The 15,269-nt window shown below is 32.8% G+C and overlaps 3 protein-coding genes across 9 annotated transcripts in view; 2 read left to right on the plus strand and 1 right to left on the minus strand.

The window, feature by feature from the left end:
• Positions 1-344: 344 nt before the first annotated feature.
• LOC136772956 (annexin B9-like) lies at positions 345-3,242 on the plus strand. Its single transcript, XM_066726235.1, has 7 exons — positions 345-583; positions 1,065-1,113; positions 1,232-1,613; positions 1,698-1,850; positions 1,912-2,085; positions 2,165-2,346; positions 2,430-3,242. Exons 2-7 carry the CDS (start codon positions 1,084-1,086, stop codon positions 2,481-2,483), a joined length of 975 nt encoding a protein of 324 aa, XP_066582332.1. The 5' UTR covers positions 345-583; positions 1,065-1,083; the 3' UTR covers positions 2,484-3,242.
• Positions 3,243-3,400: 158 nt separating this feature from the next.
• LOC136772955 (uncharacterized) lies at positions 3,401-6,673 on the minus strand. 3 transcript variants are annotated; one of them, XM_066726233.1, is made up of 10 exons: positions 6,445-6,672; positions 6,347-6,383; positions 5,954-6,294; positions 5,429-5,659; positions 4,935-5,350; positions 4,532-4,865; positions 4,310-4,457; positions 3,990-4,218; positions 3,710-3,909; positions 3,401-3,487 (listed from the first exon to the last, which is right to left on the minus strand). In XM_066726233.1, exons 3-10 carry the CDS (start codon positions 6,266-6,268, stop codon positions 3,447-3,449), a joined length of 1,914 nt encoding a protein of 637 aa, XP_066582330.1. In that variant the 5' UTR covers positions 6,269-6,294; positions 6,347-6,383; positions 6,445-6,672; the 3' UTR covers positions 3,401-3,446. The 3 variants fall into 3 exon arrangements, with proteins under 3 accessions (XP_066582330.1, XP_066582329.1, XP_066582331.1); XM_066726232.1 differs by having other exon boundaries at positions 5,954-6,383; XM_066726234.1 differs by lacking the exons at positions 3,401-3,487; positions 3,710-3,909 and having other exon boundaries at positions 3,990-4,062; positions 4,148-4,218; positions 5,954-6,383; positions 6,445-6,673.
• Positions 6,674-8,904: 2,231 nt separating this feature from the next.
• The window catches only part of drpr (draper), a 28,291-nt gene continuing 21,926 nt past the window's right edge, over positions 8,905-15,269 (plus strand). For 3 of the 5 annotated variants that reach the window (XM_066725639.1, XM_066725641.1, XM_066725642.1), the window contains exon 1: positions 8,906-9,146. The gene's annotated coding sequence lies outside the window, so the exon portion shown is untranslated. Of the gene's footprint in view, positions 9,147-15,269 lie in introns of all 5 variants that reach the window. The other 2 variants (XM_066725640.1, XM_066725643.1) reach the window with 2 other exon arrangements.

The following is a 15,269-nucleotide window of genomic DNA, read 5'->3' on the forward strand; positions in this document are numbered from 1 at the left end:
TAATTGTATATATCGTATATTCATGTAAAATATATAGTATGTTTTAATTAGCGAAGGTCTCTATTTTTATTAGACTTCGTAGACCGTGGCTGGTTTTTTTTCAAATTGGTTAAATGTTTTAAACCATAATATTCATATTAACCGATTATAACTCCTAGGCCCGATTGCGCAAGACTTGTTTAAACTGGATTAAGTTAATTATGCTATATTCTATGTGACATAAAATATAGCAATATTAACTTAATCCAGTTTAAACAAGGCTTGTGGAACCGGGCCCTAGACGGCCTAGACTAGGCTTGACCCTCCCCCCCCCACTCCACCCCACCCTTCGTGATGACTGGTGATGACTATTGAATATTCTATTGATGGGTTTGACGTCATTGGCATTGGGAGAGAAACGTCAAGTTTACTTGGTACCGATTATGCATATGGGTGTGTCCCGGTGTCCATCCTTTGACTCATGAGATTCATCTTCTCTTAACGTACTCTTTATTTTAGTCGGGTATTTTACGAATATTAACATCAATTTTTTCAATTTCTGTGCATTTTTTGTAATTTAGTCTTCAGCTTTTTTCAACCAACGGTAAGACTGTGAAATCTGTTATCTTGACTTAAAACTCTGTAAATCCACATCGTTTCTTTACACACAATTAGTTAAAAACTTATCCCTAAACATACCAAAATTATTCCTAACCTTGAGTAGACACGGTTTATTCTTCCATCCTGTCGCTTGAAATATATTTTAATCGAGTGTCGGCTAATGTTTTTTTTTTCAAATACGATAAATAATATGTTATACGGGGTAGATTGTACCACTTAAAATGCACTAAAGCAAAGGTTCTAGAAAACGTATATCTCTGTCATTATAAAAAATATTAAATTTTTGCATAAGACGTTTTTAAAACCTTGTATTATTCACATTTAGAGAGGTCTTGCAAAATTTTGACATATCTTTAATAGTTACTTTAATAATTAAACAAATTATTTCTTATGTATAATCGCTGCAGTATTTTAATTGTCGTGTCCTATATATGTTGTAAATTTATTGCTATTATATTTTACAGGATATCTCTTTAATTAACCATGTCACAGAAACAATACTACCCTTTTAAGGTAAGTAATTTTCAGTTTTTTAGGCTATTTAAGTATTAATTCTTTCTTATTCTGTTATTATTTACAATACAAAATGTTATATTTGATTTTAACATTTTAATTGCTTTCAATTTAATAGTGTACACCTACTGTGTATCCGGCAGAGCCATTTGATGCTAATGCCGATGCTGCTATCTTAAGGAAGGCTATGAAAGGATTTGGCACAGATGAAAGAGCTATTATTGATGTTTTAACTAGACGTGGAATTGTTCAAAGATTGGAGATTGCTGAAGCTTATAAAACTCTTTATGGAAAAGATCTGATAAATGATCTTAAGAGTGAGCTTACAGGAAAGCTGGAAGATGTCATGATTGCTTTAATGACACCATTACCTCATTATTATGCAAAAGAATTACACGATGCTGTGAGTGGAATAGGTACTGATGAAGAAGCAATTGTCGAGATTTTATGTACTTTAAGCAATTATGGTATTCGTACTGTTGCCGACTTCTATGAAAACAGTAAGCATAAAATATGTTTTTTAAATTTATTTATTTAAAGACATCAAAGATTATTTCTTATTATTGTTCAAATATATTCATTAGTATATGGAAAAAGTCTTGAAAGTGATTTAAAAGGAGATACATCAGGCCATTTCAAAAGGCTGCTTGTGTCTTTGTGCCAGGCCAATAGAGATGAAAATCAAGAGATCAACCAATCTCAAGCAGCTGCAGATGCACAGGCTTTGTATGAAGCTGGTATGTAATACCTATATAAAAATATAACTGGAATTAAAATTTGTTTTACTTTTCTTTACAGGAGAAAAACAGTGGGGCACAGATGAGTCCCAGTTTAATTCTATTCTGATAACTCGCAGTTATCAACAGCTGAGACAAACTTTTATAGAATATGAGAAAATTGCTGGACATGGTATTGAAGTTGCTATCAAAAAAGAATTCTCTGGCAATGTTGAGAAAGGTCTACTTGGGATAGGTAATTATTTCATGATATTATCGATTTGTTCATTCATAAAAAAGATACACAATGGGATTTAATTAAAACCCATTTTTAGTAAAATGTGTAAAGTCAAAAGTTGGCTTCTTTGCTGAAAGATTGTATGCAAGTATGCATGGCATTGGAACGAAAGATCGTACTCTTATTCGTATAATTGTATCACGCAGCGAAATAGACTTAGGAGATATCAAAAAAGCTTTTGAAGAACGTTATGGCAAGTCATTGGAAAGTTGGATTGCTGTAAGTAATATTCCAAGATTTTACTTGGTTTTATACAAATGTGAAAGAAATCTTGTAAATTCGTTTTTTTTAATGTATTTTAGGGTGACACTTCTGGAGATTATAAGAAAGCATTGCTTTCTCTAGTTTCTACATAAGTACAAAATACACTATTCAATGCAAATGAATACTACCATAGTACAACCACAAATTTTCTTCTTTTTAAAAATGATTTACAAAAATTATAGCACTAGATTTGGCTAACAATCTAACTTGCTCAAAATGAAGCGCTGAAAAGTAAAATGATCGCACAAAACGTTAATTGATATAATAGATTTTAAAATTTGACAAGACACACTACTTGGTACAGCATTGCCCGAGTAGTGTTATTTTTATTCAAATATACTGTAGTGCATAGATTCAACGTATTGTGCAATACCCGCTTTTATTATTTGCAGCATGACATTGCATTTATTTATGAGGGTTATTTAATTTTTGAGAACGATACCGATTGCCTTGAAGTACTGTTTTTATAGCTTAAAAGTGATGCTTTTTCAACCTGGAGTAATCACATATGCTTAACAATTAAGCCACTGCGTGTTCAATGTACCTTTTAAGTACAAAGGCATATTTTTAAAAATATTTGAGGGTACCTATTTTCTTTACTATAATAATAAAAGCATTACATTATAATATTGCATGCCTAATTAGCTTATATAAAAAGCAGCAGTGGCCAGTGAATTTATGAAAATATAAATTATTTATTTATCTTAATAAATATTTTTGATTCAAGATAACCTTAAATAAAAACTAACTGCATAAAGTTATTTATATAAATGATAATTAACTGATAATGTTATTAATTAAAAGTAGCTTTACATGGTTTTTGGAATTCTACTATATATTTTCTATTCTAAACCAAACTGTTAGTCTCTCTCTCTCTTTTTTTTTTTTTTGATACTATTGAATTTTTGTGAATTTTAAATAATAGAGATCTGCTTTAAAAACCAAAAATATTTGCATTAAAATTGCTAAGGGTTTAAAAATATATATACAATTTAACAAGCATGTAACAATTTTGTGTCAAATAAAATGCTTCATTATTTTTAATTATTTCATGTTTATTTTTTCTTGCCTTTATTCCTTGTACTCCTACGCAATCCTAAGAAACAGAAGTAAACATTACTGAAATAAGTTAGTGTCATAAATGTATAATTTTTCTAACAAAATTAATTACAATTTACAACTTAATATCACAATATATTGTCTGTAACTAGTATTTTTGTGTGAAAAATATAACTTGGTAGATATATAAACGATAATCTAACATACTAAAATTCGATTGACAAAAATAATGTACTGTGCATAATATGCTAATATAAACCTTTTTTAAGAGTAGCTTTAGTCAAAGGTTTTCGCTTGTTCTGATGTCTTTTTTGTGATGGATAATACATAGCTGGCATTCTTTCAAACAATTTATGCATAGGCGTTGGAAGAGCTTTATCTAGAGCCGGCCATGGCATACATGGTGATGTAAAAACTTCAGTCTTTTTACGAACGGTATCCAAGTCATAAGTATTTTTTCTAAAACAGCACTTTTACTTAATATTATGAAATCATAGTTAAGTAAGAGAATATTAAACAATATTATCAAACTGCATTACCCAGGACTCTTTGCTTCTTTCATGACACTTGCAAACATTCCATTCCTTTCTGTATGTTTTAAAAGATATCGACCTGGTTGTGCATTAGTTAAATTTTGAATTATATTGTGCAAAAATCCTAAAGTATCATACACATTTACACTGTACAATCTATTTACTTCATTACTTATGGCCATAGCAGAACGCTTCTCAATTTGTATAATTTCAGATGTTTCGACAGATATTCTAACTGCAATATAAAGAAATTTCTGAAATGAGCACACAAGCTTATGAGGTACCCATAATATATCATTTTTATACTTATCACATAGATAAGACACCTCTTGCTAAAATAGTTTCAGGTCGAGTTATTAAAGAAATCCATTGATGTAAACCTTCTTCTAAAGTTATTGCTTCAGCTCCAAGTGATACCTGGTGCTCTAATCTTGGTGCTAAGGAAATAGGCTGTGTTACTCCGTTTTCTAATGTCTGTATAAATAATGTCAATTCAAGAAATGATTAGATGTAATGTAATATTACCAGTATAAAGTTCGTTTACAAACCATTATTCCATCATGCTTAGTACGAATTAATATTTTATATTGTTTTATATTGTCCTTCATAAGTTCATTTTGTTTTGTAGTTTGTGGGCCTAAATTAAAAATACTGTAAGTTGTATTTTGTAAATTAATCTCTTTTGTGCTATCTTCTACTATAGATTCCTGTTCACATTGACACATTCTTGTACATGCACAAGTTTTTTCTTTTGTTTCAATGTGTTCCTTGAATGAATATTTTTCTTTTTGTACATATGCTCCATCTTCCTCATATTGTAATAACTCTTCAGAAGTTAAATCTCCTAATATGTCGTCGTATAACTTTTCTTGACAATTCAATCTATTGTATTATGCAAGAAATTAATTTGTATAGCAAGATTAATTACTGTTTACTGATTTGAGCTTATACCTTGATTTTTTAGATAATTTTTGTACAACAAATGAATTACGAAGAATATATTTACAAGCTATATTATTTTTCTCTAAAACTGTGTAAATAGTAGGTGGCACTGGTTTATCCACAAAAATAATATTTTTCCCATTATGCGATTCTATTAAAATTGGTAAAATCCATGAATTATTATATTTTGGTCCTGCATTATTAATTAAACACTTTAAACCACTAGATGAAATAACCATATCTGCATCACATTTGTTTACCAAATTTCTACACATAAAGTCCTGACTAACTGGCAGCTTAAAATTTAAATCATGTTTATTTTTAGCTTCAGGATCATTAAGAAATTGGTCTTGCAAGTCAATAGAGCTTGTGGTCAATATATATTGTGTTCCAAAAATTGGTAAATTAATGTTTGATGGATGTCCCTAAAATATATTTTATTAAAATTATCTAAAGTAACAAAGTAATGTCATAAAAGTTTAATTAAAAAATCTTATACTTACTATGACTTTACAGGTACTGACATACTCCAAGTTAATTGGTTTTTCAGCTATAATAGGTATATTTGTAGTTTCTAAATAATATCTAGGTAGATAATTCATTGTTTGCATTTTCTTACTCCATTTGGTATTAACAAACTCTTCACAAATACATTTTATTTTTGTTCCATCCCAATTAGCTTGTGCAAGTTTAAGATATTCATCTTGTTCTTCAGATATATAATCTTTCAGACTCTAAAATTTTATATAATTACTATTCCTGCAGATATGCTTACAGGATCCATGAGATAAAATGATTCAAACCATGGACATAAAATGCTGTTTACCTTTGTAACTACAAGAGATAGCAATTTTTGTTATAGCACCTTTTTGAACGCTAATGAAAAGACAGTTCAAAAAGGTAATATAACAAAAATTGCCATTTTCTCTAGTTACAAAGTTAAACATGACTTTATGTGCATAGTCTGATTCATTTTATGACAGATCTTGTATACTTTAAGAAATGTTGTTTTGGCTTAAATACAATACCAAATAGGTTTGCAATTCTTCTTTGTCAACCTGGGTCAATTCTGGTTTTCCTGAAGCAGAAAATTTTAGGTGTACCCTCAGGCATAAGGCTTGCTCCTCTTTGCATAAAACAGATGGTCTAGGAAATCTGTATGGAATTTTTAAAATTCCTGGTATATACGTTTTTGCAGCAGCTTTCTTTTTCTTTCCACCTTTACTCTGTTGTTTCATTTGTTTATCATTATTCTCATTTTGATTTTGTTCTTTTTGCTTTGACTTCTCTTGTTTTGTCGGACTAGAGAAGTGTCTTGCAACTAGAGCATAATCTTCATCCATATTAGCAAATGGATCTTCAAATGATCCTAGAATATATTTAAATATATTACTCTGTTGTTGAAATGTTTCTTCACTCACGAATTCATTATCCACTGCATCATTTATATCTGGATTCCTAAAATTAATAATATTATTGTGTTTAATTTGATAGGTTAAGATTCTTACTTATGAATTACCAATCAATCTGTAAAAATCGATCCATGTTCGGGATTTGAGGTGTGTTGTTGCGACTGTTGCGTGAAAGGTCTATGAGGATTGAGGTCTATGGATGAACGAAACGTGAATGAACTAATGAAGCCGGTAAAGCATGGCGATTGGCGGTCCGCGACGCCATTTTTGATGCATAGGGCTGTCATGCGCAGTGTCATTAATGTAGCATCAAAAGTGATCAAAAGTTTCGCGCGATATTGTATTATTAAATTATCCCCTTAACGGGATCCCTCACGCGTACTTTACCGACAGTACAAGTCAATAAACAATTAGTTTAATAAAATTCAAATGCGAGGCAAATTGAACAATCGTGCCTTTGTAGGACAATGTGCCAGTCCTAACGAGTGAAACGAACTTAAAATCACTCAAATTAGTTGAAAAATAACGCTGTACCATTGTGCCGCGTTTTTGAAGAGAGGTTACTTTTGGTCATTTCCACTTCAAGAACGCGAGACAGTGGTACAGCGTTATTCTTCATCCGATTTGAGTTTTTTTAAGCTCGATTGACTCGTTAGAATTGGCACCTTGTCATAAAGAAGCCCGTTTTTGCAATTTACTTCGCATTTAACTTTTGTTAAACGAATTGTTTATTAACTTGTACTGTCGGTAAAGCACGCGTGAGGCATCCCGATGACGGGCATAGCCCGCCCGCGCCCCGCGTACGATGATCGGGCCAAACGTAAATATTTTACGGGCATAATAGCCCGCGTACGGTGACATCGGGCCAGAAGTTAATATTACGTGGAATATTTGATATGCAATTACAGCCTTGCTCGTCATGTTTACGATTGGCCCGATCAGCGTGTTATACAAAGTCGTACGAATGTCCTGAATGCTGCGCGAGCTTGTATACGATTTCGGCCCAACATCTTCCAATTTAAATCGTAGGTTAAGGGGTTAAAAAAGAACTACGTTGACAACCGTGATGAGCATTACATAAACATTTATAGCTCATTAAAAAATATGTTAAAAATGAAGAAGCAGCTACATCTATATATATCTTCGATTGATCAATGCATATTTTCTGCATTATACGAAAATGAATAAAATTATGAAAATGTACAACCCATAGGAAATAAATTAAAATGCAATGTTCTTAAAAACTCGTAATTGGTAGCGCTATTTCTTATATTCTTCAAAAAAGTTATGTATATCGTTCTTGTTTATCTACATTTACCACTGACAAAAATTGCAAATTCAATTTTGATACAAAAACGCTTTCGTTCGGATTCTTAGAAAATCCTTTTAATATTCTATTTAAATACTTTGCTTAGTTGAAGCACATCTGAAGGAACATTTTCATCGATGTAAATATCATCAAAAATTATATTTTCATTTATTAGAAATGATTAAAATTTGAGTATCGCATGAAAAATATGGAATTATTGGATGTAAATCTACTGAAACTGAAAGGTATTGTAATTTTGTTAGTGAAATTATTAAGAGATTTATTTTCATTAGAACTAGATTATATATACGCGCGATACCTGTTCGTACATACTTATAGGTATTCGTTTACTTTATTCAAATTTCACATCAAAATGTCTCGTCGATGGCTTCATGAAATAAGCTTTAGGAAAGTGTAATAAAAAATGGGGCTCTCATTTGAAAAATTTAATGTGCCCTTCAATGATATTGAAAACTCCTTCCAAGGTTAATTTAATGATACCATCTGATAGATTCGTAAAAGTACTTTTCAAAAGACCAATAAACGCTTTTTCCTCAAATGTTTACTTTGCGAAATAATCAGGACTATTATTGCTCATACCCATTGCAATATACTCCATTTATGCGGACTGCATTAGTTACAACTATCAGAATTGTAGGTAATCGTCCAGTGATCTGAACATAGTTGTTTTTCGGGACAAAATTCTTTTTGGTCATAATACCTTTGTGCCAAAATACACTTGAGTAAAAATACCTTTGTGAGCGCTATAACATAATCCATACTACCACTTTTCGTCCATATGGGGGATACTATCATACGGTAATATCAAATTATCAAATATGGAAGCTTTAAAAAATAAAATAAGTAGGTGTACTACATTACCTACTGACGTTTTCTGCGTTATCTAGGGTAGCTACAACAGAAGGATGACAGACAGGGTTCAAAGATAGCGCTTTTCGAAATTGAGAGAACGGAGCGGGATAGTGGATAATGTGAGACAAACCGGATTCTTTGCTTTGTAATTCTTGGTAGTTTCCTCTCTCCACCGCTTTTTTCTCTCTCCTCTCCATGCGGCCACAACTTACCCATACTCTCCACTATACAAGCTACATACTATCAGTGTTGCAAGAAAGCGGGAATTCAGAATCCCCACCATGCGCTTTCATCTCATATGCTGTCAAGCGCAAGGAAGCTAAAGTGGGGGTCCTGAAATCCCTCTTCTTTCCAACACTGGGTGCTAAGCCTCCAGTTCAGTGTCAGTCCCCACAGACAGAGCCAGTTAGAGAGTAGTGTAGTATACCGTGACCAACCAACGTAACGTACAGTCGTACAATCAATGAGTTTTAGTCAACTTCAGTCAGTAGAACGACGGACGCTGTTCTCAGAGCGTCGCGTGTCCAGTGATTAGTTGAATTTTCTTTGTACGTGTAACCATTTGGGGTATAACTACTGTCTAAATAGTGCATTAAACATTTGGATTACATTCAAAGCATTGAAGAAGTGAGTAAACTGTATTTTAGTCTATTGATATCGAATATCGATCCATGAATCAAACACCTGTGGAAACTGGAGAGCCAGAGAAATAAGCTTATCTCTTCTTACTCTTAAATACCGTTAGTGAATCTGAATTTTTGCTGTAAACCACTTTTCAAGAGCATTTTATCAAAATATTTTCTTTTAACCTCCATAAGAAACAATACCTGCGGAGGCTGAGAATTTGGACAGTTGGAGAAGCGAGAGCTTCTCTGTTTCTTCTATCTCTTTCTCTACAGTACCGTAGATGAAGCTGACAGTAGTTGACGTTTCCGTTTACTTTTTCCAAATAATTGGAGGAGTCTGTCTTATTATGTTTCCTAACAAAATCAATTTGGTTTGGTAGGATTGTTCGAAATTAAAGTACACAGTCCGGTTTGCAAATAATCGTATTTCCTTTTATGATGAGCATAATAGCAAACGGTTGACAATAGGAGTACTCCAGGCTCTCATTTTTTAAAAATTATATCGAGCTATATGTATTCACGTATACATTTTTTTTAGATCAGTGTTAACCCTTTTTTTCTCGAAAAATAACTTTGTTTGAAATACTTGTCTTCGTTTATCAGAACAAATTCACCTTTGTGCGAGACATAAGCTGGGAATTAGGTCTAAATTTTAATTTAAAATTCACGGTTCAACATTATGCTAATTTTTATAGAGAATAATTTATTTCGTCGGTCGAAGGATGCGTTTTAAAGGAAAACAAAAACAACAAAAACGACAATATTGATTAATGGCAGAAAGAGTGGACCAATAAATAAGAGCAGCAAACGATAAATTTAAAATTCCTTTAACAATAGCTAAATCGGTCTTTAACAGCAATATCTAAAAATAAAAGATTTTTAAATCTTAATAACCATCACAAAAGTTGAATCTGCATTTTTTTTTTTCTAAAAATTTCATATACATAAAGTTTTTGACTTGTATTCTTAGACTAGGCACCTCGAACAACGGTATTAAACATTTGTTGCAATATTTAATTCATATTTTATGATTCCGGAGAATTTTTCTAAAACTGAAACTATAATCTAAAAGAATTCCAGCGCACGAACCGGTTTACGTTCTTTACAAGCAGCTACACCTTGTCTTGACGTTGGTTTCTCCACGTTTTAAGCACTTGTACGTTTTCGCGTCTGCGTTACGGTTTCGCTGCTTGATCTACGCTTGATTATAATGTCGCAATGCGCGCACCCTATCATAGATTTATTCTGCCGTGTTATAAGGATAGAATTCGTAAATTATATTTACGATATTTCGAAATAATTGGACATTTACAAATGAAAATACATTTCCGTTACTGATTAAAAAAAGTTTGAGGTGATAAAAATCACTGGAAAAGGACAAATGTAATAATAGAATGTCACGAGTACAAGGAGTAAAGATGAAGCTGTAGGTACATAAAATTGAAAATATAATAAATGGCAGATACGACTTCTATTCTTAACATGACACTAATAAAATTCGAGTCGCTTGTACTTTTTTTTACTTTCAGTCGAATACCAAAAGTCACATTAAGTGTATGCATTTCCAAAGAAAAGTACAAAGAACTACACAAGTTGAAGTATTAACGTTATTTCGGAGAATCGCCAGGCGATCGGGATGTTACACTACAATAATAATAATAACCATCATATAACAACCCTCGACAACAGTTGGTCTTGGAAATTCGGCAAAATTGCTGAAGTTTCTAAAGAATTCCTGTATAGTTTTATTATGATGACTGAAACGAAATTACTTTTAGTGTCTGCTGTGTATACACGTGCAAAGTAAATCTGTGGATTATTATGGGCTTGAATTTCCGACTTTCTGGCTGACACCGGAAGTGATTCATCTACGATTTTTTTTTTAATATTTTTCTAGATAATCGGTCATTGGAGGGATTGCGGTTGTACAATGCGCATTAAATCTTGTATTATTATCCTGATTTTGTAATTAACGCGAATCGATGATCGTTCTCGCGTTTCTCACTGGAACCTTATTTGAACGAACCTGGAACAGTCAAGGCCGTATAAGTCTGAAATGAGTGCTTGACGTATTTCGCGTTAATCGACGTCAGAATCTGTAACTATATTGACTCGTTTTTAACGGTAGCTAATTTTCCATCATTTAATTGAAAATCATGGCTTCCCGGCCAATAGGTTCTCGTGATTCTATTTGGGGGGGGGGGGGGGCTTGTATTTAGGGACACTCGTTTACATTTTTGTATAATATTAACTTATATAAAATAGTTATTAAAATTCTTTTACGTATCCACTGTACGCATGGATTACTGACTTTTCAAATTGTGTTACCCATTTGTTTGGTTTAATTAAAATATTATTTGCATTTAAAAAAAATTAGCAAATGTCCCAAGTTATAAGGTTCTCCTCCAATATAATATATAAACCGTTGTTTTACAGTCTTATCTTAACTCACCAAGCCAACACCTACAATATCTGAAAATGTTTTAATTTTTCAAAAAAAGAAGTTGTTATTTGTAGCATGCTTGACATAATGAACTCTTTGAAAAATCTTATAATTAATATCGAGTTTTATTTCGTCTGAACATATTATTGCAAATCACTGCCTCCTAACGAGATTCTATAACCTGCAAATATATATATACCACATGAAATAAACCAGTGCTTTACATTTTTACTGAAATAAATTAACGTTCTAAACCAGTTGCTCCAATTGCCCTGAATCCAAACAACTTTTTCTCAAATTATTCAATATTCTCCTCTAAAATTACAGAAAAACGATCCTTTACATGAATACTTGTTAACATTTTAGCTTTGGGACTCTATTAAGAGCAGCAATTTTGCATGAATAGAAATGATACTTTTAGCGAACGTCATGCTTTCGTTACTTAGTTCTTTCGTATAAATTGTCCTTTGTTTGTTTGTGTATGTGTGTGTATACTGTAGAGAGCAGACGCCAGCTCTGACATTATTTATGAGAGTTTAATTTACGTATCACAGCTGATTTAGAATTATAAACAAGTGGCTCGATGGCTTTTTTGGAATCGTAATCGCGTTAGTTCTTGAAACATCAAGAAGATTCTTCAGCGGTCAAGCAACTCTTCCGTCTTGCTCCTCAGGTTCTATCTGTATTCGCTCTACGCCATATTCCTTCTCCCCTCATTCTTTCCAACCAAATGCAGCACGTAAAAATCACAGACTCGTTATTCGACTCGTTTAAATCGTTTTTAAGATGGCTTCAGTCAAGTTCCTTCAAACTAGGAGAATTCTCGAAACTTTACAGAACTGTTCTTCGAACGTGTTAAACTTTTGATTCTCCTCTTAAGAAAATTTTAAGTTAATTATGAGATTCTGCAGAAAAGTAAGTTTGAAAAATATAATTTATCAACGTGTAACCATTGTTGTTAAAAATTGATATTTTACATCCAAAACACAATCACGAATTTCGCGTATACATATACACTTGATACGTGCTTGTATTTTAGTACAAAATTGCAAATACGACTTCTGTTTTTAATAGGACAGTATACTTAATAGCTGAATGATAATTTGTTTTTCGACACTCACCCTTAAAAGGTCATTGCACTCGGTTCATTAGCCTCAATTCTCTGCACTTTCTAGTATAATTACCTGCTTACATTAACCTAGTCCTCAAGGTACCTTATCAGTTACGTGAATAATTTTTCATCTCTCAAGAGCACCAAAAAAATGTGTAGCGTTATTGAACTTGCGACGTGGCTCAACTCCGTCCCAAACAATAATGACTGCCGGTTACCGTTAATTCATTCAGAGAGAATTTCAATCTGAATGAGTCATTGTCTATATTGCTAAAAGATTCGAGCTATTCTTTCCTATTTCCAAACGTTTCCTTCTTTCGAGCGAGGACTGCTACAAAAGCTGAGAAGACTGATTTGTTTTCTAGTAGAGTTTTGGTGTTTGAGATTGAATTTATTTAAATTTTTAATGGAAGAGGGAAATGAAAGAACGATAAAAAAAGAATAAAAGCAATTTGATACCTTTAAATAAGAATTATTCAAATTTTCAGTCCAGGAAAAATTTTCAAAACGATTTGATAAATGTGATTTTTGATCTGTATATATTTTAAATAATTAATAAAGTTACTGCATTATACATCTTCTTGAAAGCAGTGTTAATTTGAGCTGGATGATGCTGAAAAAAGGAGAAGAAAAACTAGAAACTGCATGTCAGTCAGTCTGCACAGAAATAGCAGCGTACTCGATCTAATTAAACGTATCGATGTATGGTTACACTCTTATATACGTGACTTTAACAGAGGAAATACTCTCTTTAAGAGCATCTTCAATTTATCTTTATTATCGAAATGACCCGCTTAATATATTTTTTTTCAAAGCTAAAAATACACGTATGTATATATATATAAAGTCGATTTCAATTTGGACTGATGTTTCGTGAAACATAACCTCCAAATTCTTTCATCGATATTCAGTTGAAAAACATCACCGAGAAAAGTCTATTTTTTCCACTCTCCTGCACGAGATCGCCGAATAATGCTTATGGTTTGAAGAAATTGCTCACAAGTCTCATATTTTTCCTAGCAACACTATAAAGAAACTTTTTCTTTCACCTCCAAATGTATCTCGTTACTATTGACGTTTTTTATTTTCTTCCGATGGTAAAGTAAAATTGGAACGATTTTCTTATCTGCCGGTTTCTTTCGAAATAGCCCGCATCGCACCATCAATAACCTACAATTTCCTTCCTCTTGATCTATAAGGAAGAACGGCAAAACTATACAACTATAATGGTAATCGGTCAGATTTTCTCTCAACGAATAATTTCAAAAGGTTGTTGTTGCTTTATGCTTGATTTGCAATAATTGCTTTGAACAAATTTACTTTCTACGGGGTTTATGCACGCGCATGCGCTTATCCCGTGGAGTTGAGAAAAGAGTGCGCGCGCAACGGAAGCTAACCTCTTGCTAACTGCACGAAAGCAACAGTGTGTTTTAAGGCCATCTCAACCGGATTATTCATCTGCATAACAACCTTCGCGTCCAATCTTAAGAATACCGCTACTAGAACAATTTTTATAACGCGCGCGTTCTAAGAATAATTTTCTCAACTCTTAATCGATTCTTCGCAAAGCTTGTTCTATGGAAATGTTGGTTTAATGCAAAACAATGTGTCGAGAAACGTAGCATTTTATATTATAAGCGAATCAGCAAGAAATCTATTTTCCGCTTGATTCTGTACGGTTTGATGGAATGTTTTTGGTCTTCTCTCAAGAATATGTGAAGGAGGAGAAGTTCCATTAACACCTCAATACAACCATGGAGAATCTTAAGTACCCCAGGCTACAGCCTAGCATTGTTGGAGGCAGCCATATTTACAAGTATCAACATCTAATTAATACAAACAAATTAAACAACTGTGGCTGTACTGTATACTTAAGAGATCAGTATATAGATGATATTTATTGAAAAATAAATACGGATTAGTGAATATTTTAGGTTAAGTAACAAAATCTAAATGAAAGGAGGCTGTATTGCATGCACCAACTACGTCAAAAAGAAAGGTGCTCTTATTGGTAGGTTAACGAAACCTGCAGTTTCATCTGTAAAAGAACATTCGCTTATAATTCTTTTTCCTCTTTATAGCAACGTTATTAACACAGTAGGCAGTTTTTTTGCTTTGTTTTCTTCAACGATTCGTCCAATTGAGAATATTAAGAACGTATTGTTATCAGTGGTAAACATGGCGAAGCATGCGAGAAGCACAATGATGACTGGATTATTTTCCACGAACAAAAGCAACACTACACTCTCCCTCTCTCTTTATTCGCTTCATGCGAAATACGGACAACGGTGTATTCTTCCAAGGTCATCTGCAGGCAGAGAAGCGTCTGCTGTCTGTTCTGTCTACTGACAACGCAACCAAGAAAATTCTGCTTCTGCATAAATCCAGTCTACGCATGCTTTTAATCCTCTATGTGTAGGCCACTTTCAACGTAGAGATTCGCTACGCGCACCAGCTCTTCTGAAACGTTTAACACGGTTAACGTCCTTTTTAGTTTTTTAACCCAAACCAACGATTTTTTATGTAAATTATTATCTCTTTTCATCAAATTCTCCTGCTAAATCGTGAAA

The sequence above is a fragment of the Prorops nasuta genome, unplaced genomic scaffold (assembly GCF_024137725.1).
Source record: "Prorops nasuta isolate Cenicafe-Biocafe unplaced genomic scaffold, Cenicafe_Pnas_1.2 PNAS00004, whole genome shotgun sequence".
In the NCBI taxonomy this organism is placed as follows: Eukaryota; Metazoa; Arthropoda; class Insecta; order Hymenoptera; family Bethylidae; genus Prorops; species Prorops nasuta.